This window comes from Sminthopsis crassicaudata, chromosome 5, assembly GCF_048593235.1.
Source record: "Sminthopsis crassicaudata isolate SCR6 chromosome 5, ASM4859323v1, whole genome shotgun sequence".
NCBI lineage: Eukaryota > Metazoa > Chordata > Mammalia > Dasyuromorphia > Dasyuridae > Sminthopsis > Sminthopsis crassicaudata.
The window spans coordinates 233,532,145-233,560,105 of NC_133621.1; the positions used below are offsets into that span (position 1 = coordinate 233,532,145).

At 35.7% G+C, this 27,961-nt stretch overlaps 1 protein-coding gene across 3 annotated transcripts; it reads left to right on the plus strand.

Annotated features, from left to right (window-relative positions):
• On the plus strand, positions 1-27,589 carry CCNT1 (cyclin T1). Of its 3 annotated transcripts, none has more exons than XR_012482593.1 (9): positions 1-254; positions 2,255-2,336; positions 12,369-12,497; positions 13,532-13,592; positions 15,689-15,751; positions 16,640-16,685; positions 17,660-17,890; positions 19,307-19,377; positions 21,363-22,764. XR_012482593.1 is itself a non-coding variant. In XM_074270520.1 (9 exons), the coding sequence occupies exons 1-9, from the start codon at positions 103-105 to the stop codon at positions 22,749-22,751; spliced, it is 2,157 nt and encodes a 718-aa protein (XP_074126621.1). In that variant the 5' UTR covers positions 12-102; the 3' UTR covers positions 22,752-27,589. The 3 variants fall into 3 exon arrangements, 2 of the variants coding, with proteins under 2 accessions (XP_074126621.1, XP_074126622.1); XM_074270520.1 differs by having other exon boundaries at positions 12-254; positions 17,727-17,890; positions 21,363-27,589; XM_074270521.1 differs by lacking the exons at positions 1-254; positions 2,255-2,336; positions 13,532-13,592 and having other exon boundaries at positions 17,727-17,890; positions 21,363-27,589.
• The last annotated feature ends 372 nt before the right edge of the window (positions 27,590-27,961 follow it).

A 27,961-nucleotide genomic window follows, 5' to 3' on the forward strand; every position in this document is an offset into this window, starting at 1 on the left:
CGTTGCGCAGTTGAGGCCGGGACGTGCTTGCCGCCGCCGCTGCCGCCGCCCCCGCCGCCGCCGCCGCCGACGTCGCTGCCGCCGCCGCCTGGGTGAAGCACTATGGAGGGAGCTTCGGCCAAACGCTGGTACTTCACCCGGGAACAGCTAGAGAAGAGCCCATCCCGTCGCGCCGGCATCGATCCGGACAAGGAGCTCTATTGCCGGCAGCAAGCAGCCAATCTGCTTCAGGACATGGGGCAGCGTCTCAATGTGTATCCTTATCACTGCGCTGCGGCCTAGGCCTTGAGATCGTTCCGCTGGGCCTCGGGCTTTGGGTTCGGTCAGAGGTTGAGGAACACGGAAACTGGGAGCGGGTTCAGGAAAAGCTGAGTAGGCCCAGGATGCCAGCATGGAGAGATTTAGGCCACTTTCCGTGAGGGAGGTAGAGCGGAATCATTTCCCGCTCCACGGCTGCCAGCCACTCTTCTCGCGGTGTATGCAGTTCCCCAGACCCAGTATCTCCTTCCGGCCCCTAATAAGCTTTATTCCTGAATTTTTTTTTTTCTTTTTTCTTTTTTCTTTTTTTTTTTTTTTAACTTTTTACCGCATGGTTCCCACACTCGGCCTTGGAGAATTGGCCTTCAGGGGTTTCCAAAGCTTCGGCTGCCTTCAACTACCTTTTGTTGAAGATATGTAGAAGGATGAGACAGGGAGAATGGGAATTGTTAAACAGGAATTGCTTACTACGATAGACTAGAATTTGTGCCTCTAGTGTTTTAGGTACTTTAAAAATTTATCTTTGTGCCTACTCTTTCCCACCAATGGAAAGGAATCAAAACTCGTGTATAACTTGTGTTGGTGATGATCCTCATTTGGACTCAGGTTAGTTCTAAATAAACGTTTTTAAAAATGTTTGTTGGCATTAAATTTTTTTCTTTTATTAATGTGAACTCAGGGCTTCCCCATTTCAGATCCAATACTTTTCATTGCCACCTTGATGCTTCAATGTACTTTATCCCTAATATTCCCATATTAGTTTTTCAAGTTCATACCTTTATTCACAAGAAGGAAAAACTATATTAGTCAGCAAATTCATACTCTATTGTTGATGGGTTAATAAGATCAAATTAGTCATTGAAAGTATAGTTTTTAGATTACAAAAGCAGGTGGGGAGAAATCTCTTTATGGCTGATCTCTTCATCATTTGAAAGTGATTCTGTTCTAAATTTGATAGAATTATTATGGAAAAGTAGGGGGAGCCTCTGCTGGCTGACCTCACCATTTTTAGATGCATACTTATAATGGATAATTGAATGGGAAGGTCTGGTTGAAGAAACTACGTCGAAATTGTTGTCAAAACAAACATGAATTGAGTTCCAGCGGTATGAGAGATCTAATGGTGCTTTTATATAACAGATTCACAGAATTTTAATCCTCTTCTACCAGTATAGATTAACAACTTCTGTAATTTAGAGTTATAACTTATGTGTCCTACAGTTACTGGGAGCACGAAAAGGTTTAAGTGATCCACCTGTTCACTATGCATATGCACATGTATTTAATGATTTGCTAGCACTCCTCCATCCCCCCCAAAAAAACCTCATAAGTAAAGTAAATTGCCTGGCTAAAACAGATTGATGAAAGACAGTATTTTCCTTGGAGATGATGTACTGTGGATATTCCTCTAATAAATAGGAGTTTGAAGAACAGAAAACCTTGTCTGGTACTTTAAATATTCATTTATTGAATGGTTTTGGAGTACTTACTATGTACACAGAATCCTGCTAGACTTCTTAAATGACAAGAAAAAGTATAAGGTTTTTCTAATCTCGAGCTTGCAATGTAATATAACTACAAATTAACTGGAATAGAAAATTTAAAAATACTTTAGAAGTTTTCCAATAGATGGAAAATCTCTTTGACCTCTTAAGTTAATAGGGTTCTAGATTTATAGTTTAGAGAAATCTTGGAGTCTTTAAGTGTATTCCCTTCATTGTTAGCAGAAAGAAAACACAGGCCAGAGAGATGACTCTTGACATGGTATGAGACGAATCAGGAGTATTTTAATATCCCAGTATTCTTTAAATATGTCCCATTTGTTACTATGCTCTTGAGGATCTTCAGAACTGTTTTTCTTCTAGGACCATCTAATCTTTCATATGTGCCTTATTAAAAGAATATATTTTCATACAGAAAGAATTGTATTTATATTTTATTTATTTCTTTATGGTAACTTTAGTCTCTGCATTTTGACTTAACTTAAATCTCTTAGCTCTCAACTGACTATCAACACTGCCATTGTATACATGCACCGATTCTACATGGTCCAGTCTTTTACACAATTCCACCGAAATGTAAGTATGGTTTTACAAAGGATGGAGGGGGAAAGGGAACAGGCTTTATTTATTAGCACTTACTGTATCCAAGGCATTTGCTAAATGCTTTACAAATAGTTTCTCATTTGATTGAGAAGTGTAAACAACCCAGTATCTTTGGGATACTGTACCTGATCTTATTTAACTTATAGATGATTTGGAAGAAAAGTACATGATAATATTTCTAATTCATTTTCAATTCAAAAAACATTAAACTCTTGGCAGCGCACTAAAGCTTGAAAGAGATAAATTTAAGACATGTACTTTGCACAGTATAGAGAAAAATAAATAGATATTAAATAAAGATGAGGAGATAGAAACTGGACCTGTGATTTCATCACACAAAAAAACTCCTGCATTGATCTGACAGATCAGCATCTTATATTCTTAGCTTTGAAAGATTAAGTGACTTCCTTAATGTGTTTCAATCATTGTCTTTCAAAGGCAAGACTTCAATCTGGTCTTGACTGTAGACTAACCCTATGTACAGCCCTAAGACTGCTTCTTAAGAAAGTGAATAGATTGAAATGAATTCAAGTAAATTCTAGAAAACCATAGTAAGTTACAGAAAATGAGGATGTTTAGGATTATAGCACTAAACTTTTTAGTTTAGTTTAATGTCAGGGAGAGCTTCATGAGTTGCCTGTAATGAAGCATCTAGCAATACATAGTCCTGCACTTGGGAGAAATGATGAACTGAGTTTGAATCCTGCCTCACATAAGTTGATAATTCTTTAAACCTGAAGAAAGGAGGACTTGGGTTCAAATCCAGTCTTAAGATAATTAACTGGTTGACCTTGGGCAAGTCACTTGACTTTTGCCTTGGGATCCTCAGCTATAATGTAGTCTCCCACCTGAATCCCAGGGTTGTTAAATATAAATAAACATATATACATAAGTATATGTAAATAAAATGAGATCATATTTGTCTATTACCTTAAAAACCTTAAGAGTGTTGTGTCAGTGATAGCTATTGTTATTAATCCTTGTTAACATTTGGGTCTACTCACTTTATATCAATTCAATTCATGTAAGTCTTTCCAGGTTTCTGTAACTTTCGGGCTAGCTTTCTGGAGGGCCTTGGGACCAGCCTTGGTTTCAGCAGAATAATCACCATGAGAATAGTCAGGAATAAAATCCAAAGTCTTTGTCTCCTTCAGTCTCCCAGTCTGTACCAGCAGTCAAGTCAGTCAGCCAGACTACAGTCTCTCACCTCTGCCAGTCAGCAGTCTGCATATCTCTATCTCTGACTTTGGTCTGACTCTGACCTCTTAAATACTCTATTACAATTACATCAATTCATCATACTAAGTATAAACCAATCATTTTATCACTAGGGAACCACTATTTCATCAATTCCACTGAGTTAATATCTTGTTGTAAGATTACATCAGTCATACTGAGTCTTAAAGTATACCTTTTCAAAGCCCTCTACATCTCCCATTTTATTTTAGAACACAGATGGTCATGCCCTCCCTGACCTCTCAGGAAGAGAGATGAAAACATTAAAGGGAAATGGGGAGTCAAACTATATATTGTTAGTGGGTTTCCTCTGAGCTGAAATTGAAATAGATATACATAAATCCATCAGCATGGGAGGTATTACACAAGCACGTAGCAGTATAGCACAGGCTAGTAGTGATGGTTCTCCCCACAGCTGGCACAGGCTCAGTGTGGTGTAATAAACATGAGTTGTACATGTAGGTAACAAACAATATGAATATTCATGTCCATAAGTCCTAAAAGGAGGGTATATAAATAACAATCACACATACACCACCTTCAGCAGCCAAGAGATAGTCCAAAACCAATGTATTGTCCATGTATTGTCATGTATCAGGGAATCCAATGATTCCTGCAGATTTTGAAGTTCTGTAACAGTGTTATCAACAATATTTGATGTTCATGAGGCAATTGTCATAATCTTCCATGCTCTTTCAGTGATGAGCACAGTCAGCAATGGAACCACCCGATATTTCTTGGGTCTTCTCTGAATCTGATGGACAAGGCGAATATGGCTCCTTGACGCCTATCTGATTCCTTCTCCATCTGTAGAGATACAAGCAAATCCTCTTCCCCAAGCAATTAACCTATCTTGTCCCTTCCTCTTTAGCTTTAATTAGTGCCCTTTGTAATCTTGTCATAAGGGGTGGACAAAGTTGCTGCATGAGTGGTGCTGATGGTATCACTGCCCTTCTCCTGCCTTCTCCTTCCACCCACAAAAGGGGGAGTTGAGGGGGGAGGGTCATGAGATAGAGAATACCCTAATGTCTCTTGATGTACTTAACTTCTTATCTAATTCTTCATGCTTTTCAGCTACTTTGTCAGTATCATTCCCCCTCCTCTTCTTTTTCCTTATTCTCAATGATTCCTTGAAGCCAATTGTATTATGTTGCATATATAGAATGTTTGTTTAGGAATTGAATCAAGACCATTATCATTGGAATATTAGTTGCTCTCCCACTAATTTCCTTATCTGGTTCTAATTTTTCTTAGAGAACCAAGGAGGCATATACTCTAACGTTTCTACTATGAGTCCAATGATCTTCCAAGTTACATTCAAACCTTGGTTTTTTATTAGCTTAACTATGTACTTTACACACTTCCTTTGGGGGTGGGGAAAGTTCTTTTCTAAGCATTTGTCCCATTTCAGCTGAAACACTAGTTTTGCCCTTACCAAAGTTTCCTACTTGTCTATTTTTGTACTCACCCCATTTCCAGGTCACAGGGACTTCTCCACTGATCTCACAATCTCTTGTCAGTCTAACTGCTGAGTGTAAATCCTTCAACGTTTGGGTGCCGAAATGTAATGCTTGGACTAGTTTTCTGGAGGGCCTTGGGACCAGCCTTAGTTTCAGCAGAATGATCACTACAAGAATAGTCCAAAATATTGTTGTTGTTTTTTTTTTGTTGTTGTTTGTTTTTAAACAATAAAGACTTTGGACTTTTTTCCTGACTATTCTCTTAAAAACAAAACAAAACAAAAAACACAACAGATTTCTCTAAATGTGTCCTTTTCATTACTTCAATTTCTTTTATACCATCATAATTTTCTTAGCTACTCCTTAACTTAATAGACATTCCTTTCTAATTCTTTGCTGTAACAAAAAGTGCTGCCATAAATGTTTTTATATATGTAAGTCCTTGTGCTCTTATAACTCTTCATGGTGTAACTAATTATGTTATTGCTGGATGAAGGATATAGGAACAGGTTAGTAGCTTTTTTCAGGAACTTGGCCTTAAACTTTTCCTCCGATGTTACATAGTCCTGAGAATAAACAGTGCTTGAGGAGAAGAATCTTTTCTCCTACTTCTAGTTGAAAAATATTAAATCATTTGCCCCAAGGTATTTCAAGGTAAAGGGGAAGAAGGGTGGCACATTTTCTTGGACATTCTGCTTCTGATGCTCATTTGCTATTTTTTGTAATCTGATTTGGACAAGTCACTTAACTGCCCTGAGTGTTTCCTTCTCCATTAAATGAGGGATTTATCCTCTAAATGAGCGAAATGTCCTCTAAAAGGGAATCCTGTGACATTGCTTATTTTGGAAAACTAAGCTTTTTGAATCTTTTTCCCCTTTTAAGAAAGTAAATGTTTCTGGAAATTGTTATAGAAATTTTTCATAGCCAAACTGTCTGCATTTATGAAATTCTTTTTTCCTTAGGTAAACCTTAAATTTTCCTGTTCTACAGAATGAAGAATAGCATTTCCTTTGCCCTGCTATGCTCTGCAGCTATTGGTCTTACTTCTTGCCATTCATTAAGAGATTTCTAAAAATGGTCTATACCTGCTGTCTCCATTTCTCCCAGTCCTTTCTTAAGCTTTTCCATTTTTCCTTCACCTCCTTCCTCCCATTTTATTGAAGCTACCCTTGCAGTTGAATAAAGATCTCTTTTGATTAATTTGTGACGTTTTATACTAATGACGTAAACTTTTTCTTCCTTTGGTAGTTATCTTTGTTTTCCAAATTCACTATTTGGTGAAAATTTATTGGGAAAACTGGAAAGGGAATCTGGTCAAAACTCGGGAATAGACAGTTATTTTCTTATACCGTTTACCAAGATATGGTAAAAATGGATATGTGATATACATGTCAAGGGAGATAAGAGAAATTAGATGGACATGGAACATATTACCTATACATTTTATGGCTTAGAAGAATATATCTCAAAAAAGAGATAGCATTTTGAGAAGCAAAATCGATAATTTTGATTACATTAAAGTAAAAGGAACTCATACCAAATATAATTAAATGGAACCAAGATTTGAAGGAAGTAGAGAGTTCAGGGAAGGGGGATTTCAGACAGTTTTTTAGATATGTCTCACCTCCAATTTTAAAAGGATATGAGTCCTCATTTGATAAATGGCCAAAGGATGAGAACAGACAGTCTTTCCTTCCTCTCTCCCTATCCCCGGCAATTGGGGATAAGTGATTTGCACAGGGTCACACACATTTAGGAAATGTCAAGTGCCTGAGTCCTCCTGACTTAAGGGCTGGTGCTCTATCTACTGCACCATCTAGCTTGCCCCAAGGCAGTTTTTTCAATTAAGAAATTAAAACTAGTCATCTAAAAAATGCTCTATTACTCTTTAGAATGCAAATTGAAATAATTTAGAAAAATCTCACAACTGTCAGATTGGCTAAAATGAAAGAAGAGGAAAGTTGACAAGTGTTGGAGGAGAAATAGGATACTAAAACATTGGTAAGAATTGAACTGATCCATCCATTTTTCAAGTACAATGTGTAATATTCCTGAAAAAGTTTTAAAAGTGTATCCATTATTACATCTTTCCCAAGGTGATAAAGGAAAAGAACATATATGTTCTAAAATATTTATAGCAATTTTTTTATGGTGGAAAAGAATTGGAAATTGGGATATCCATCAATTGGAGAATGGCTAATCAAGTTGTGATTATGATTGTTATGGAATACTAATGTGCCATAAGAAATGAATTTGGTTGAGTATTTGCATGAAATAACAGTGAAATGATCAGAACTAAGAGAAAGTATACTGTAATAACAGTATCATTTGAAGTGTGAATGACTTAACATTTTGAGTGTTAAAAATACTCCAGTTATAAAGGACCTATGAATGAAAATGCTCTCTACCTTTAGAGAACTGATAGTCATGTATAGTACGGTATAAACATCTGTCAGATGGTGACCTCTAGTGCAGATTTAGAGGAAGAGACAGTTTGAAATTTAAAATGTAACAAGTATTAAAATTAAATTTAAATTATTTTAGTTAGTTTCTTAACTATTCTTTCTCAGCTTTCCCTCTGCTATCTTGTATAACATTGCTTATTAGATCTTTAATTTTAAATTAATTTTAAAAATTTTCATCATTATAAAAGTTGTATCAAAGCATTTTCCTGCCCTAATACCTTAGTGGCAGCTTCTTGTTTATATGATAAAGTCCAGATACAAACCTTTTCTTTCAACTAGGTTAGTCTTCTCACTTTGTAACTCTCCTCTTAATTAATTTTTGTTCATGCTATATTCATCAATCTTCATTTCTCAATGTTTTATGTGTACCTCTTGAAACAAGCTATCTTTTGCCTCCTTTGCTCTCTTCCATTATGCCTTCTGGAATCCTTTATCTATGGACAAATTTCCATTCATTTTAGAATTTTTCCTCTGAAGTATTTTTCGTCTTCTACTCATGGAAATCTAGGTTCTGGCCTCCTAGACATTCTATAGCTACATGTCCCTTATCCTAACTACTGTTTCTAAACTACCCTTTCATTGGGGTTATTATTTGTCAATATGCCTTTGAGACTCTCCATCATTCTGTCAAGTACCCTATCAGTTACTTAATCACCCAGACAAGTATTAAGTACTTATATGTGTTAGGGACTGTTTTACATGGTAGAATTAAACAAGCTATATTCACTGTAAGTGGGAAATGGAGAGACAATAAGGCCATGGAAAAATATACAATGTTAGATACGAAGTTATAGATATATACAAAGTAGTTAATTTAACATAGGGACAATGAATACTAGCAGTTAAAACACTTAGCAGTTGGTAGGGATTAGGAAAGCTTGGTGCTTTTGTGCCTCAGCTGCTTCATAAAGGAAGAGAGGGAATATTTGAGGTGAAATTTCAGAATGTATTTTCTAGGTTTAGGAGGCAAAGAATTGTGAGATGGATTGTTGTGAATGAGAAATAGGTTAACTGGATCATGACACTAATGGTTGAGGTTAAATCCAGGTTGTATAGGGCTGAAACAGTTAAAGGAATTTATCTTTTACTCTAGAGATAATAGGAAGCCATTGGGCTTAATTACATAGATCTATACTTAAGGAAAATAACTTTGGCTACTATATTTGAGCTACATTAAAGGTGATGGGAGAAGAAGCAGAGAAATCAATTAAGCTGTTACTGTTACAGTCAAGAGTTGAAGGTCTGGATTCAAGAGATTTTGTGATGGATATATTATAGAAACAGTAATATTTGAAAACTGTTGGGTGAGGGAAAGTGAGTAGTCCAAGATGATGTCAAAATTAGGAATTTGAAACACTGGAAGGATGTTGATACTTTTGACTGGAAGTGTGGAAGAGGAAAGGGTTTGTTTTAAATATATTGAATTTAAAATGTTTCCAGGGCATCTAGTTTGAAATGTCCAACAGAGATTTGCTGATGCAGGATTCTTGGAGAAGAAACTGGGATTTAAGTCCCAGATAAAAATGTCTCCAAAGTCTTTGTAGAATTTTAAACTACATTAAGCCTTTTGGGAAATCCTCTATAGATCTAGGGGTCATCTGCATAGAGATATACTAGATAGTGCAATAGATACACTTAGATCTATTGGAGCCAATGAAGTTAATAAGTGAAAGTGTGTGTAGGGAGAATAGAGGACTTAGAGACAGAACCTTGGAAAATAGGGAGCATGGTGTGGGTGAAGAGCTGGCAAAGAAAATTTGAGAAAAAAGTCATATATGCAGACTAGAAGAGAATTACATAAATCTAGAGAAAATCTATTCAGGGAATAAAGAATAGTCAGTTGTGTCATATAGCAGATGTGTTGAAGATAAGGACTAAAACTATGATCATTAGTTACTTTGGAGAGAACAGTTTCAGTTGAGTAACAGATTAGAAGCTGGATAATAAAGCAGTGAGTATAGACACTTATTTCAAGTTGTTTAAAAAAAGGAAGACAGGATAATAGCTTGAGGGGTTGTAGGATCTAGTGTTTTTGTTTTGGGATTTTTTTTTAAGGGTTAGAGGAGACTTAATATTTGAAGGCATCAGAAAAAGACTAATAGAAGTTTAAGAATGGTGGGGGAAGGATAGTAGAGTGGACTATAGATAATTTCTGCAATAGAAAATGAGAGGTATTAGTATTATGTAGAGGGGTAGGCCAATGACCACTTGTTTGTCAGACTGAGGAAAGAAGTAGTAGGTGAGCTCATGGGATTTTGAGGTAAAGAGAGTCTCACATTAAATGGTCAGATTTCTTCCTCCCCCCCCAAGAAATCAGAGGCAAAGTTCTCAGCTGAAGTAAGGGGGAGAGGAAATATGGAGTATTTAAGTGAAAATGAAGTTTGGAATAATTTCTCACTTTTTTCATGTGCTCACCCTTTGTTGCAGTATCTTGAAATGTGCCTTCCAATCCTACCATTTGATCAAAACTTCTATTTTCCAAAAAAAAAAAAAAAAAGCCCCCAAAACCTTAATTGCCTTTGTTCTTATCTGATTCTCAGTAATTTTTGATTTTATAGTCTGGAGGAAGGAAGGGAAGGAAGGAAACAAGCCAGGCAATTGGGGTTAAGTGATTTGCCCAGTGTCACATAGCTAGTAAGTGTTAAGTGTCTGAGGTCAAGTTTGAAGTCCAGTACTTCTGACTTCAGGGCTGGTGCTCTACCCACACAGAGCAAACCAAACCTCATTTGTTTGGACATTAAAACTTTCTCCTGGTTATTCCTCTCTTAGGCTTTTGTGACAAGTGCTTTTCTCCTCTTAGTTGAGTGCCCTTAAATCTCCTTTGCTTGACTTATTTATACGCTTTCAACTTGAGTTTTCTCTAATGCAGTGGTGTCCTTGAGGATCCTTGTGGCCATATATTTGTATTTTTTTGTTGGGAAATACTTTTCAATTCCCTTTTATTCTAGTTCACTGTAGACATTTGACATCTCTGCTCTAAGATTTTATCCTGAGTCCTTTTTTTTCCTGTTTGTTCTCTTGGTAATCTATTCATTCCCTTAGTTGTTACAGATGACTTCCAAATCTATATGCCCATCTCTCATCTTCAACTTCCTTTATCTGTAAGTCCCATCAATATTTCATTAAACATATCCAAAAGCATCTGTTATAGGATCTTAGAAACTATCTAATAACCCTTTCCTTCACCTTGCATTCATCCAGATTTAGAACAATGTTATACTGTCCTGCTTTAAAAAATTTTTTTCCATGCCTCCTTTTTGTCTCTAGGATTTCAATTTGATATTTAAAGCCCCCACAGTTTGAATCTGTCTTTCATATCACTCTCTTTCATGCATTCCTAGTCCCAACCCATACTAACCCATTTATTAGTACTATCTTGTACCTGAAATTCATTTCCTCTTTGAGGCTTCTTCCCTTTTTCTCTTCAGATTGCCTTGTATTTATTTACTTAATGTTGTATGTCCCAATAAAATAGTCAAAATATTTTAAATGCTCATTGAAGGATGGAACTTTTGTTTTAACCCTCATATCTGCAAGGTCTCCTTAGCATATGTTTTATTACAATTGAATTGAACCACTGATAAGAATTGAATTGAATTTTTGTAGTTAATGAAGGAAGGTTGCCAGAAAGAAATGATTTTTGGAAATAAAATATGTTTTAATAAAGAAGAAAAATTGAAAAAGAAAATTGATAATAGAGGATTGTTCATTTGTGCAATGTAAGCCATAAATATCTTTGCTGCTTTTGAAAGGGTTTTTTTTTTTTTTTTTTTTTTTTTAATCTGCTCAAGGTCTTCATGCAGCTCATGTTTGGGATGAGATTAATGGAACAAACAAGGCCACATGTAGTTGGGACTGAATAAGGCAAATGATAGTGGCACAAATCAAAGAGTTTTAATGCTGATAATTGTTTCAGTAAATTTAGGCCACATGAAGGGGTTTTTCTGCCTGGTAAAAATATGCTAAAGTAGAAAAAGACTACTGAAGTAATTGCCAGCATTTAAAAATAGAAGTAAGAACACTATATAAAATTATATTTGCTGTACAACTTTCTCATACAGTGCTTTAGAATTTTTTAAAAATTTAGAATTCCAAATACAAACCCAAACTATTGATATTGATTATAAAATGGAAAAAAAATTACTCTTCAGATAAAAAAGTATGCTTTTTATTATATTTAAAGATACTGTTTTCATGTTTCCATATTTATACAAAGGTTTTCTTCTCCCCTCTTTCTGTATGTTTGTGTGTATGCACATATAACAATGAGAGAATTTTTGACAGCATTGTCTTTAATAAATAGTTTATTTAGTATTGTTACTTTGGCCTCAGCCTTCCTTGATATGGATTTTCATAAACTATTCCTAGATTTTTCGTTTTTTTTCCTGTTTTACCTATATATTTTCAATTTGGCTTAGTTTTTATTTGTTTGCTTTGTTTTGTTTTTTTAACTGAGGCAGTTGGGGTCAAGTGACTTGCCCAGGGTTATACAGCTAGGAAGTATTAAGTGTCTGAGATCAGATTTGAACTCAGGTCCTCCTGACATCAGGGCTGGTGCTCTATCCATTGCACCACCTAGCTGCCCTTGGCCTAGAGTTTTGAAATAATGATAAGTGTGTAAGGACTAAGGAGAGATACCTAGGAAGGCCAGCTTTAACAAAAAATACTAAAGTTTTTCTCAACAGCTTGGTCTTATATGCTTGAATAAAAGTAGCTTCTCATGCAGCCAATAGGAACACTTAAAAAAGAGACATGAGGTTACTTTTTTTTCCTTTTCCTTTTGATTTATTTTGTAGACTTAGTGTTCGAAATAAATGACATCTCTTTCTTTTCCCCCTTTCAAGAGTGTTGCTCCAGCAGCCCTTTTTCTGGCAGCTAAAGTAGAGGAACAACCACGAAAACTAGAACATGTAATCAAGGTAGCGCATGCTTGCCTCCACCCTCTGGATGCACTTCCTGACACCAGAAGTGAGGTAAATGATTGTCTTTTAGTTGTGACTTACTTACATAAATTGAATTATCTCAACTATACAACAAGCAGTGACTTTTAAAGGAATCTCTGAATGAATCTTAAACATTTAGAATTTCTTATAATGGGTTTCCTCGAGTTGAGCACATCTGTATTGGTTTTAGTGGTCAGAGGGAGGTAGGTGTGGGGCAATGATACTTAAATAGGTTCTGAAATGAGGGCTTTCTTCTTCACCATGTGGAAAAAGGTAGGTTTTTACATCATCTCCCTAAGTGTTTTTTCCAAGTCATGGACTTGTCTTCTTTAGCCCTCTCCCTTTAAATTCTATATCAGAACAGCTTTAGTTGGGAATTGTGAATATGCTCTATTCTAAGGCTTCTTGATTACCATTTACCCACATAAACAGGAGAAAACTCCTTTTCCCCAAAATATTTTCATGTCTTTTATTTCATTTGAATCTCACAAAGAGAAGGGGGGAAAAGACAGGTGTTTTCATTTTATTGAAAGGGAAAATGGCATAAAAAAAAGATTTGCCTAAGATTATGAAGTCATTTTGTAAAATTGAGTCTACAATCAAACTTTTTTGGCTCTCAATCCAGTGTGCATTCTCCTAGACTATGCATGTCACTTGCCATCCAGGCAGTTTTCTGAGGAGTATTAAATAACATTACTCAATCCTCACAACATTTTTCCTCACTCTCTCTAAAAAAAGAAAGAAAACTATCTAGCAGTAAAATATCTGAGGCAAATTTGTTCACTTTTGGTAATGTTTTATATGCCAAAATATTTTTAAACTCTACCCTGGGAAATTAATTGAACCCTTGAAGGCTTTTGGACTAGTCATCTTTTAACAAAATATTATTTTAGTATATGGCCCTCTCATTTTAGGGGAATCTTTGATAATTCCCTCTAGTGTTATGTATGGGATAAAGATTCTACTCCCTATTTTTCCTGGTTATCCCAAGAGAGATTGTTATAATTCTTCAGGCTTTATAGAGTGCCTCCTCGTGAGTAACCTGCCTGTCCTCTCAACCCCAGGCTTACCTGCAACAAGTCCAAGACCTGGTCATTCTAGAGAGCATAATACTGCAGACCCTGGGTAAGTTTTAAAAGCGGACGGGCTGCCACCTGTGGGCTTCACCCAGACTGTGAAGAGTTTGCAGAGCTGAGGGCCTAACCTAAGCTATGTCCTGCTCCACAGATGAAGGATAAATACACCTGGCCCCTGAAAAAGCAAGACCTCAAACAGCGGATTCCTTACAGGCTTTGTGGTTCATATTTACATTTAATATGATTTTCAGGTTTAATATGCATTTTTAGTCTTTTGGTAAATAGCAGCATAAAAAAAACAAATCCAGGTCTATAAAACCTGTCTGCTTTTCTCCTGTAGGTTTTGTGTTCTGTTTGACCATTGGGCTCTGGATATTGATGTTTGTTTATAATTTGTAACAAATCCTTCTATTGGGTCTTGTGACCAGCCTGGACAGCAGAATTGGAGGCCAAGGGACTTTATATAGGTGTTGCATTTGGAACAGAACTGAGATTTGTCCTATATCTTCAATGCTATAATCTTTAAAAGCTGATCTAATATTTCACTAGGCCTTTGAATCTGAAGTTTCCTTTTTTTTTTTTTTTTTTTTTTTTTTTTTTCAAACAAGGGTTTTTTTCCTGTGCTTATCTCATGAGACAAATTTGCTATGTGGTATATTTTGCCATACAAAGATGTGTTGTTGAAAAGTTAATTTTACTATTTTTCTATGAATCCTAATAGATTTTTTTTTCAGTCATGTTATAAAATGAGACATGCCGTTAAACTTTGCCTTAAAACAATTAAAATCACATTTAGAAAGATTATCTTTCTAATCAAATAATGTCACAAGGTCTATTGAACTGAAATCATAAATTACTCACCCATAGGACCAGATATGGGGTAACCTTTTTTTTTGTGTTTCATGAGCCTCTTTGGCAGTCTTCTGAAAACCTATGGCTTCCTTAATGTTTTTGCATAAAATAAAATACATAGGATATTAAAGGAAACCATCTTAATTGAAATTTTTTTAAATTTAAAATCCATCATTTGACTAGTTTGCTCTGTCTTCATCCAATAATAATGAGTAAGTGGCACAATGGCTGGAGCTCTTGGTTAGGAGTTAGGAAGACTTTTAAGTTCAAATCCTATCTTAAATATTTAATAGATTTTCATGAGCCTGTAGAAGTCAGAACCTCTTTTAACTTCAGTTTCCTCATCCGTAAAATAAGGGGGTTAGACTCTGTAGGTTTAGTGTAGTTTTAAATCTAAATATCCCTTTTTAATACTGAGATTTTAGCTGATACAAAGCTATTTATTTTATATAGCATGTTAATTGTTTAAGGGCCAGGTTATAGTTGATTATAACTTTTGAGTTTTAGTGTACTCTATTCATTCTTCATATATAAAGACCATAGTAAACGATAGTTCTATTATCTTGTCCCATGGAATATTTTACATAAAATTAGTTTCCATAGTGCAACTTTTCCCTAATTAGGGATATACCTGGATCAAGGGAATGTGTGTGGTACAAAACTTGGAAATTATGTTTTAAAAATCAAATTTTAAAACACTGTTCATCCACTAAAATCTGCACTGATTGTAGATAAAAATGGTAAGTATAATACCATTTATAGTGGATTTTAAAAAAGATAAACTAGTACATCAAAACAGTTTTATTTGGATTAAAGTTTCGCTTCAGAAAAAACCTATATCTTATTTTAAATTTTAAATGGAGAAATGAAAGGGGAATATCCTTTATGGTGTGGTTTGTTTTGTTTTGTTTTTTCCTCTGAGAAAGAATGTGCCAGGGATTTTCCCTCTCTCCTTCCTCCCATCTGCTGCCCAGGCCCTTACAGTAGGTTCTTATGTTTGTGACTAAAAATTATTTTGTTTTCAGTGGAGTTTCAACAGTGAAGAAGTTCTTAATTACTTGGAGAACTAGAGACAGCAATGGCCTTTCAATTTTATAACTAGGCATTAAATCAGCCCTGGAGATAATTCAACATAGAGAAGAGTTTCTATCTTCGGACTTCTTGTTCCCCTGAACAACTATTTTGGGGAGGGGAAGGAGGCATTTTAGTTGCCTCAGGTGCAAGAGGTGCAAAATGTATTTAGTATTTTTCGCTTGTTAATCAATTTTCTTCTTTCTGCATTTTTTTTTTCAGGGTTTGAAATAACAATTGACCACCCACACACGCATGTAGTAAAGTGCACACAACTTGTCCGAGGTAAGGAATCTAAGATTGAGAATTCTAACTTGATCCTGTTATGGTAAAGGATAATACAATAAGGGATAATATTTCATAATGGCATTTTTATGAATGTTGCGTACATTCATTTGTCAGGAGTTAAAAGTCCTGGCTGAACTTTATTAGTCATAATATTATAAAAACCTTAGAAAGTTACCAAATCTATTCTGTCATCAGGAAGGCCACCCTAGATAAATGAGAAACTTATTTTTTAAAAATTGAAATTGATGTCTTTTTTTGGTCAATCTTTTACCTAAAAATACCTCTCCCTTCTCACCCCTAAAGTGAATCTTCGATTATAAAAGGGGAAACAGCTCATTAGCAAAGCAATGAAAACATGAACCATTCTTCATCTATCATTCCACAAACCTTAAGCTCTTATTAGGTGCTAAGCATTATAAAGAATTTTAGTCTACCTCCTCTCTGCCAATAGAAAATATGTATTAAGTAATACAAGTTCAGCTGAACTTTAAGTATTATTTTCATTTATGTTACTGTAGTCATTTTGATTCTTTTTTATTTGTAGTCTTTTAATTCTGCTTTCCTCCTGTATCACTAAATAATCTTCCCATTTTTCCCCGGTTTTCTTGGGTTTTTTCTTATTCATTCATACCACTATTCATCTCTTCCTCCAGTTGATGAGTAACTATTTTATTACTTCAGAATGCTGCTACGGAAATGGTGGTCCATATAGTTTTCTTTCAGTAACATCCATATTTTTATTCAGTTATGTTCTCTAGACTAAAGAATATATAAAATAGTAAAATTTTGTTAAGTGGTTCTCTCCTATAAATTATTCTTATTAGTTCCTAAATATGATCACATTTTCAGCTAATATTATTATCCCAATTTTTTTTTTTCCCCTAGCAAGCAAGGATTTGGCACAAACGTCCTACTTCATGGCAACCAACAGGTTTTTATTTTCATTTGTTTTCCTATGTTGTGGGATGGGTTTTCTTTGGTTTGGAGATAGCTGCTTTCTAGGAACAGAAATGGATCGAAAGTTCAGGTTTTGAAACTTGGGAACATTGGCAAGGAATAACTTTTGTTAAAAAATGTATGATGTGAAAAGCTAACTAATTTGTATTTTCTGAACACTTTCCATAGAGTGCCCTGCATTTCCCTAGTGCTTTGTTGTGATTTTATAGAACTTGATAGTAAGTTTATAGCCTTCTCAGCTGCATCACCTCTTTGAAAAGAGCTCTAAAAACCCAGAAGCATTGTTCTAAAAAGTTCTTTATAAATTCTGGATTCACTGAGAATCATTTCTGTTTATAAACAGCTTGAATTTATTTGTGCAGATTTTTATATCTTTTTTTCCCATTTTCAAAACCATCATAACTTTCATAGATTATATTCTTCATATTCATAGATTATATTCTTCATATATTGTTCAAGTAGACCACAGAACATAGGAATTTAAGGACAATCTGTCATTTTAAGAAGAGTGAATTGTTTTTTTCCTCAAAAAATTTTCTGATAAATATTTTCCTTATTGCTCTCTACTTGATTAAGAGACTAGCACTTTATTATATACAGAACAATCTCAGATCAGCTAAAATGAGTGTCCTACTAACTGTCCCAAAGGTTTAAACTTGTTTTCACTTAAGTAAAATTTATTTTGACAATTGGATGCTTTTAAGGAATCTAACCAATTGTTTTTTGTTAGATTATGGTTTTAGCCTGCGCTGAAATTATAGAGATTATTATTTTGTTTGTGTTAGCAATGTCAAACAGTAGACACATTGTCAGGAAAACATTGAAGTGGTTTGAGCAAAAAGGGGGGAAACTTCAAATCTTGTATGTAGGTGAATTGATGGCAAGACCATTATGATTATTGAATCTGAGCATTTTTACCTGTTTTTTTTTTCCCCAATGTTTATTTAGCAGAAAATTTTGGGTTCAGGCTTGAGAGCTCATGGCTTTCTGTTTCTCTCCCTCCGATTGGTATCAGCCTGCACTTGACTACATTTAGCCTGCAGTACACACCTCCTGTGGTGGCTTGCGTCTGCATTCACCTGGCCTGTAAATGGTCCAACTGGGAGATCCCAGTCTCCAGTGATGGGAAACACTGGTGGGAGTATGTGGATGTCACAGTGACCCTGGAGCTTCTTGATGGTAAGTTTTAGAGAAGGGAAATTTATTTATTTTTGTGATGATACCTTTTTATTTTTCAAAATACATGCAAAGATAGTTTTCAACATTCACCCTTGAAAAATCTTGTTCCAAAATTTTCTCCTTTCTTCCCCTCTTCCCTAAACAGCAAATAATTCAGTATTGATTAAACATGTGCAATTTTTCTAAACATATTTCTACACTTATGCTGCACAAGGAAAAATCAGATGGTGGGGGGAGGATAAGAAAAGAGAAAAAAAAACCAAGCAAACAATAACAATAAAGGTGAAAATACTATGTTGTGATCCACATTCAGTCCCCATAATCCTCTTTCTGAATGTAGATGGTTCTCTTCATCACAAGTCTATTGGAATTGGCCTGAATCACCTCATTGTTGAAAAGAGTTAAGGCCATCATCACATAATTTTATTGTTGCTGTGTACAGTGTTCTCACTTCACTTAGCATCAATTCATATAAGTCTCTATAGGCCTCTATGAAATCATCCTGCTGATTGTTTCTTATAGAACAGTAATATTCCATAACATTCACATACTATAACTTATTCAGCCATTCCCTAATTGATGGGTATCCACTCAGTTTCCAGTACCTTGTCATTACAGAAAGGTTAGCTACAAACATTTTTGCACGTGTGGAGTCCTTTTCCTTCTTTTATAATCTCTTTGGGATGTAGACCCAGGGGAGGGTATACACAATTTGATAGCCCTTTAGCGTAGTTTCAAATTATTTAAAGAAATTTTAGAGAAATTGATTCTGTTACTGAAACTCATTTAAGAAATTACTTATACCTATGATTTTCTAGCTACTTGTTTCTAGTCTTTATTATTTATTTAGATATTTCTAGTCTTTATCAAGCTTTTGAGTTTTAATGGCCATAAGTTTTATTCTTAGTTTTCTTTTTTTCTGCTGCTGGTGGTAATGATGATGATAATGAAGTTTGTTGTAGCTGTCATTTATGTTGATAGCGTCCTTATATAGCTTAGGTAAATTTTTATTTGATAATTTCAAAAGTCCTATAATGTAAGCAGAAATGGTTGTTAATATTTTAGAAAGCCTTATTGTGATAAGTAGTGTTTTTTTTGTTTTGTTTTGAGGACAAGTAGACTGATACATATCATCTGGGTTACCAGGGCCAAATTTCATAGCTGCTTAGTGCCTTGGGCAACTTTCAAGACTAAAAGTTGCATTTTAATTGATCATCTTACACTGGTGGAGTTTTTATACTAGATGAAATTACATATCTGAGTTGTGGCCCTTTTCTTGCCTGACAAATTTTCCCAATACACCCGTATATAAATTAGGAAAACAAGGATAGAGAAGTTAATTGCCTTTCCCATGGTCACATAACTTTAAGTTGAGATTTGAGTTTTCCATTTTTTTTTTTTTTTTTCAATACACAGAACTGACGCATGAATTTCTACAAATCCTTGAGAAAACCCCTAACAGGCTGAAGCGCATTCGAAATTGGAGGGTGAGTGTTATTTTTATGAGTCTAATGGACCAAAGCCAGTTATTTTATTTCATTTATTTATTTACTTATTTATTACTGTATTAGGTCACAGAAATTGAATGAGCTTGGAATTTCCCCTTTTGTAGTTATGCAATAATTATGACTTCAGCTACATAACTTGTGCCCTGGTGTAGAAGTCAGGGACTGAGTGGTAGTGGGAATTTTTTGGTATTATATAATTGAATAATTGTGGGGCAGTCATCCAGTAGACATTGATCTGAATGGTCCTTGAGTTGCAGAGTGTCCTGTATTAAATGCCATGATGAAAAGAACCTGCCATCAGCTGCTGAAGATTATTTTGTTAGAAGCCACGTATACTTTTGTAAATGGATGTTAGCAAGATTCAGTTGTTTGTAGATTCCAACTTTATGTGTGAAAGGAAGATTTTTATTATTATTATTATTATTATTATTATTTTATTCAAATAGAAAATTTGATTTCAAGTGTCTCATTTTACAAACTGTCACATGTGAGTTTAATTTCATTATTTAAAAATCAATTTGCCTTTCAGATGCCTACCTGATCCTGAAGGGATCTTGAAATCATCTTGTTAATTTCCTCTGAAACATTTTCATAACTAAGTCATTCCAAAAATTTGAGGGAAATGTGTCAAGCATAACAGAAGAGAAATGTTTACTTAACTAGGCTTCATCTTAACTGTATTCCCCCTCCTATCTTCTCATACCTTACATGTACCTCTTTACAAACAGCTCTTTATATTGAATTAAATTTGTTGGTGTTTGATTTTCCTTGAAATTTTAGTTAATATCTTTTATGTTATTATTCTCTCCATTTTCAAGTATATTCTTTCCATCCATTTTTCTCTCCCCTACCCCTTTTTTCCTCAGAGTGCCATCTCTTATGACAATTAAAAAAGAAAGAAAACTTGATGTTATCAATGAAGTTGACATTATATAGAGTTCCACATCATAGTCATCTTCCTCCTTCATCTCTCTTCTTTGAGGCAGACTTGATCATTATAATTTCCCCAGCATTCAGTTTCATTTCATTTGCTGTTTTTGTTCTTTATATATTGATCATTCTGGCATAACTTTATGAGGTTTGACTTCCATCTTTAAAAATATTGATTTTATTGTTCAGCAAACACTTATTGAGCTTCTGCTTTGTACAAATCCCTCTGTTAAGTGTTGAAATAATAATGCCCAGTATTGTATTGTTTTTCAAAAGTACTTTTATAAATTACATTTGATCAGGAGGTAGTAGATATTCTGAGTATTATGTAATTATATATGATATATATAGAAGTATATATAATATACATATGTAGTATAACTATTATTCTGATTTTCCAGAGAAGAAAACATGCTTAGGTTAAATGTCCAGTCAGACATTTAGAATTAAAATTTCTGATTTCTCTTCCCCACTCTACCCCTTTTTTTTTTTTTTTTTTTTTTTTTTTTTTTTTTAAATCCTTTACTAGACCATATTAATGATAATGCTACAGGGAGTAGATTTACTTGTTAGAGCCCCTAGCATATGTGTCTTTGTCACATCTTCTAAGTGTGCAACAGAGTCCTTAGAGGCACTTGAGATTACTAATCACTTCACTTTTGTTTGAGTAGGATTTTCTTAGGCAGAAACTCTAGTAAGAAATTCCCTTTACAAATGAAGATTGTCACTTGTGAGAGACATAACTCGCTCAATGAGCATTTTTTACCTTTATTGTTGTAATAACTGTGTGCTGCTTGTTAAGGATAAAAACTTTAAAAATGAAACAATTCATATACCCTGAAGAGTTTATATTCTATTGAGGAAGATAACTTGTATACACATAAATACATATATGGGAAGGTTCTAGCAAATTGTCTTGTTTATATATATTAGATTTGGACCCAAGAACTTTAATCCAAGTCGCATAATCTCCTTATTTTCATATAATAGATTTATATGGAGTGCATATTTAACTGTCATCTGCTTAATTTCAGGCTTGCCAGGCAGCCAAGAAATCTAAATCTGGTGATCCAGGAGAAGATGACTCTCTTTCAGAGCAGGCAATCCTCAGCATGATCTCCAGGAGCTCTTCAGATATGAACATTGCAGGTTTAATGAGCATGTCAACTTCTAACACAACAAGCACCGTGCCTTCTCTCCCAGCTAAGGAGAAGTCCCCCAGTGATTTAAGCAGTATGGAGATGTTGCAGGCTGAGCACTGGCTGCCTTCACAGCACTCCCACAAGCTGGAATCTACTCAGGGTCATCGGACTAATGAGCATCTAGCACTTATGGGAGCTGACCATTCTTTGCAGCAGGACCCAGCTGCATTTGTTTCTCAAAAGCAGAGCAGCAAAAGTGCACCAGCTGCAAAGGTGTCACTGAAGGAGTATCGAGCTAAGCATGCTGAGGAGCTTGCTGCTCAAAAGCGACAGCTGGAAAACATGGAGGCCAATGTGAAATCACAGTATGCTTATGCTGCCCAGAATCTCTTGGCTCAGCAAGAAAGCCACTCCTCTGTCATTCTGAAAATTCCCATGGAAAGTTCTGAAAACCCAGACCGCCTTAGTCTGGAAAAGGCAGACAAAGCAGCCCTCAAAATGAGAATCCCCATGGTAGGCGGAGGAGATAAAGCCCTTTCTGCAAAACCAGAAGAGATCAAAATGCGTATTAAAGTTCACACAGCAGCCGATAAACATAGCTCTGTGGATGAGTTTGGGGCAAAAACCCGGGAACACAAGGAGAAGCACAAGATCCACACATCAAATCATCACCACCACCACCACAATCACCATTCACACAAACACTCCCACTCCCAACTCCCAATTGGTGCTGGAAACAAGCGACTGGGTGACTCGAAACATAGCAGCCAGCCAAGCATCCTGGCCCATAAAGCCTACAACTTGTCTGTTTCCTCTTCTTCTTCTAGTTCAGCCCGTAAAAGGCCCCTTCCTGAGGAATCTGGAGTAATATATGAGCACCCTGCCAAAATTGGCAAGACCTCTAAATCATCCTCGGTGACTTTCTCCTTCCCCACTCTTCCTGCAATGACACAATTGCCTGGGCATAGCTCAGAAACAAGCAGCCTCCCCTTCTCCAGAGCCCCTCATGTGAAATCGGACAAAGGCTCCACTGGAGCAAATGGACACAACACAGCCCAAACAATAGACTATCAGGACACAGTTAACATGCTTCACTCACTGCTTAGTGCCCAGGGCATGCAGCCCACGCAGCCCTCTGCTTATGAATTTGTTCACTCTTATGGTGAATATCTGAATCCACGTGCAAGTGGAGTCCCTTCCAGAGCAGGCAATTTAGACAAACCTCGACCACCTCCTCTACCATCAGAACCTCCCCCACCACTCCCACCCCTTCCTAAGTAAACAAAAAAGAAAAGCCCCTTTCCTCCTCCTTTTTTTTTTTTTTTTTTTTTTTTTTTTACTACTGAGTCTGGACTAAGAAAATTACATATATGTAATTTTTGTCACCCTCTTTGGACCCGGGAAGGGAGGGTGTAGTGGGTAGGATGTTTGTTATTATATCCACTGCCTCAGAAATAACTATTTTATTATAGTTTTTACTGGTATTAGAGAAGTGAGAATTCCTTAAAGCTGTGAAGGATTGAAGACACTTCCTCTGTTCTTTGCTCCTGTGTCTCCCAGCTGGGTGGTTGGTGTTGGTGGTTATTTTCCCCTTCCCAACCCCCATATTTTTCTGTCAGGACTAAAAAGTATAATTTTTTTTTTTCAAACAAAAAAAACAAAACTTGTGGAATTATTGGGGTTTTAATATCTCAAAAGAGAGGAAGTATTTAAACATGTCATAAAATCTTTTAAAAAGTAATTTAAAAATAAGTTATCCGTTAAGTTTTTATAGACATACACACACACACACACGTATACATATATATAAAATATAAAAATTGGGGAAGGGTTTTGAGTCTTGCTGGGTTGATTTAAAAAAAAAAAAGCATTGACTCAAGGGAGAGAATTGGGGTTGGGTGGGAAAAGTCCTAGGTCCAGAGATAGGCCATGGGCAGTTTGAAGTGTTGAGACCTTTTGGTTTGTGTGTGTGCATTTAGTTTTCTTTTATATGTACATTTTTAAAAAATCATGTTTCACCTCACCTTCCTTTCTCAAGCAGTTTTTACTAGAGGGAGTATAGTGTATCAAAGCTTTTAACAGGAAGGGAAGAGAGTGGATTTTGTTTAGTATTTTTCCATTTGTGTATGATGTAATAGGTGGTAGAATGTGAAGTATGTGGCAGCAGCTCACTAAATTCTAGTCAAAGCCTTCTCAGCAATCCAGTCATTGTCCTAACTATACAGATTTAAAAACTTATTTTTATTCCCCTCCATTTTAAGTCTGTGAAGTAAAGAATAAAGGTTGGAGTGGGAGAGGGATGGAACAAGCTAACCTTTCATGCAGAATTGTTTTTTCATGTTAGGCTTTGAAAAGCTTCCATATATGAACATTTTCATGCTTTCCTGTGGAAGCTAAAGTATATCAGTAAGTACCATTTTCTGTCTAGCAAAATCCAGTCCATGTATAATTGATCTGGGGACTGTGAAAGTAAACACTGGAGGATATTAAAAACGGTGGAATTGTGATTTGGAATTTAGGAAACTATTTTAAAATGTATTATGAATGAGATTTGCTTTTCATCTAGATTATTGAAAGAAAACAGCTTCTTCCCAGAATGTATGTTGAATGAACTTCTGAAAATAGGTTCAGGTGTATCCTTTAAGCCAAATGGGTGCCATTTGAGTGTGGTTACTTGGATAAACCAGTATGTGCCATGGACATAGTCAGGCTCACCCTATCCATAAACATGAGCCATACTCAGGGTCTCTGGCTCTAGGGAACACTGGAAGGAAGGTGTTTTTTTTTTTTTTTTTTTTTTTTTTAAAGATTTATTTAAAAGAAAAAAAACAATTCCTACTGACCCTGAAGCTCCATTTTTTTAAGTCAACCTATTTGGTAAGGAGGAATATGTTATCATTTTGAAGTAGCTATTTTAAGAACCCAAAACTAAATTCCAGCAAATATCTTCCTAATCTCGAAATTTTTGCAGTAATCACATGAAGCTTTCATACCCTTGCTGGAGAGCTGTATGACCAAACATGCAATGTAGATTTTTCACTGTATCTTGAGAAATAGTCTTGGATTTTTAAATGTATCATCCTTCACACCAAATGTTCTTAAGGAAGAATTAATTTTTTGGTTTTCATTGAAGCAGGCAAGGAAGACAGGAATTGCATCTTTTATCTTAGAGTGGAGGCTTACATATCTGAAGAATCCTGTTAGGAATGATTTGCCTGGTCCAAGTTTGGAGTCAGTTGTGAAAGCTTGACATGATAATGATTAGAAATATGGAGAGAGAAACATTGACCGGGTAGAAGAAATTTCAGGAATTAATCTTCCTGAAGTAATTAATTAGACTGTAAAGTCTGGTATGCAGTTGGGATTTCTTGCACTGTTTCTCTATGCCTGTTTAAATTTTGCTTGCTTTGTGTTGTGTAAAATGAGGAATTCTAAGGACCTATAAACTGGTAACACTTCTTGATTTGACTGGCACTTGGTGGCTTTTTGGTTATGTTGTGTTTTCTGCTAAGCTGTTGGTAAACCAATTCGATGATTAAACTTATTAGAATACTCAGTTTTACATACACACAGTTGTGCACCATCTTTGGAAATTCAGATTGTGTTGCTTATGAGGTTTTTGCCCAATTTGTTTAAACTTTGTTTAGAAGTTTCTTTTTGTTCTTTTTTGGCTTTGCTTTTGAGGGTTTGGGGGGGAGGCATGGGAACTGGGGAGAGTGCTTCCCTTCTTAACCTTCCCAAAAGGACATTTACCATCTAGTCAGCATCTGCAGCCTTGATGGTGTTGATCACTGAATTAATTTTGCAAGTAATGTTTGTGGTAGGCCTTCATCAAACTTCCATGCTCTACTGAGCACCACACTAGGGGTACTTATGAACACCAACCTGCTTGTACTATACCATGGTTATGCTATTGTGACTTCTTTGATAAAAGGACTAAGCTGGAACAAAGTATCTAGAGAAGGTCATAGACATATCCTTCTTTCTGCCTTAAACTGTATTATCTTGGTTATATGCTAAGTAGCTTATTGCTCATACAGGCCAGTCTAGAGCTGTCTCTATAGAAGTATTAGTGCCTGCTTGGTCCTGACTTCAGTGAAAGCTGCCTGCAGCAGTTGGTTGCAGATCTATGCAATAGTCCAAGTTCATATCATGTGAACTACATCACACCCCCTGTATTCATTGCCTTAACTCTTCCTCTGTCCCTTCACCCAGAGAGCATGGACTGAGGAGTTGTAGATCCAAAACTATTTGGATATTTGACTTTTTAAAAAATTTGCCTGAGGTTTTTAAACATAAGGATCAGTGGGTGAGGTCTGAAGCATGGGTACAACTAAATCACTTCTCAAAGTGATTCAGTTCACTCCAGCTTGATGGAAGAAATTCTCCCACTGGATCTCAGTGTTGCTATAATAGCATCTTAAAGCTACTTTATGAACTAACATCCTAGGGGAAAGCTTTTTATCGTCTTTGTAAAAGATACTTTGGAGATTTATTTTTACTCTTTCCACTTAGGCATCAGTTTTCTTTTGAAAGCTTCTGCCAGGCTTCAATTACATATAACTTTACTTTTCTATTAGGTGAGCTGGCATTGTTTTAATGCTTCTTAGTTTTAGTTTAGTACATCTTTATGAGTTCATCTTCCTAGTTAGTCAATGTTGAAATCTGATCAGTAATGAAAAGGGTAGAAGCTTATTAGTCTTTATAAAAGACTGTGGATTAAGATACTGAAATAAAAATCATGATAACATCTCTTACAGTGTCTAAGCTTTCTAACTAGCTTAAATGACAAATTCTTGACCCCTTTAATAACCCTCACTTTAAGGCCCAGAATTAGAGGGGGCATTTGTATCACAGTAAAGCTGGATTTAAATGGAACAATGTTTATCTCTCAGAAACTGATTCACTCTTTTTGCTGGCACTTTGATGTTTATGATAGGAAAGGGAGACTGTTCTTAGAGTGGGACACAAATGTACTTCAGGGTATGGGGGAAATTTATGGTCTATGCAATCCATTAGTAATGAGAAAGACACCTGTAATGGTTCCACTGAGCTATCAGTGATTTCGATACCTCCTAAAATTTCATGTAACTGCTTTTAACACCAAGTTTTCAAATGTTTGCTCCTGATGTTAAGAAAATATTAATATTGCACCACACCATTGATTTTTATTTTGTCCTCATGCCCCTCTGTGGACCTGAATTTCAAACTTTGTACTGTAATTCTCCTTATGTATAGAGAGGCTTGGGATGAGAATTAGGGTAATTTTTAAGTGAAAGTCCTTCCATTTTAATGTTTCTTAACTATTTAATATAAACTTGGAGTTGGGGAGGGGAGGGAAAAGAGGGAAAGAATAAGAGAATAATGTTTACTAAAAAACCAATTCCCTTCCCCTATATGAGTTAACCATAGTCTACTGAAATGTCAGAAAAGACTGACTCAGGTTTTATATCGCCATGTTGAGCATGGAGAAGGATGCTTGACAGCATGTGAAAGCTCTATTGATTAATTGATGCCAGAGCAAATAGGTGCTTCTCTAGATATTTGGGTACTTTTTGGTGGAGAACTACAGAACTGACTGATTAGTAATTGTAGTGTACTAGTATTGTTTGGGGAGAAATGATAATTTGTTTCATGTTCCAGACTAAAGACTGCAGCAGCCTAACACTAAGTTTCTGGAGTTGAAACTATTCTTTCTCAGATTCATCTTGACTGAAGACCCCCCCATATCAGACCAAAGAACACCAAAAAACAAAAAAAGCACCCTCCACCCCGCAACACTTTACTGATCTTTGTCACTCAGGTACTACTTTGTGGTAAGACTTTTATGTGTTTCCTTTAGATAGTTCTTAAGAGCCCTTTCTGCAGCATATGCATATTCCCATGTACCCATCTAGGGATACATCAATTGGGATGTTATCCCTTGTATCTTTTCTGCTGGTATGTGAATGATAGGACAAAAATGACCATTATAGTAAAGGCTCTTTGTACAAAAGAAATTTTTTTAATTGTATACATTTTATAGTCTGGCTATCAATTGTTTGATAACTTGCTGTCAAGTATGTTTCTCTATTTGTATTTATCCACCACAACAATAAATGCTAAAAGTAAAGGAGTAATCGAATTGTGCTGTTTGTGTGTGTGTCTAATTATTGATAAATATCCACTATCCCAATCATGACATGACTTCTTTATTTCAAAGTTTCTATATTTTTTGTGTTTTTGTTGTTTGGTTGTTTTGGTTGTGTCTGACACAGTGGCCTTATTAGCAAATATACTGGAGTGGTTTATCATTTCCTTCTCCAGCTCATTTTACATATAAGGACACTGAGGCAGACAGGGTTAAGTGACCTGCCCATGAGGTCATTTGAATTAAGGAAAATGAGTCGACCCAGGTCTGGCACAATCCACTGCTGCTCTTAAATGCCCTATACTTTTTATGTGCTGCATATTTATTCTTGTGTAATATTCTCCAGTAAATCCCACTCTTA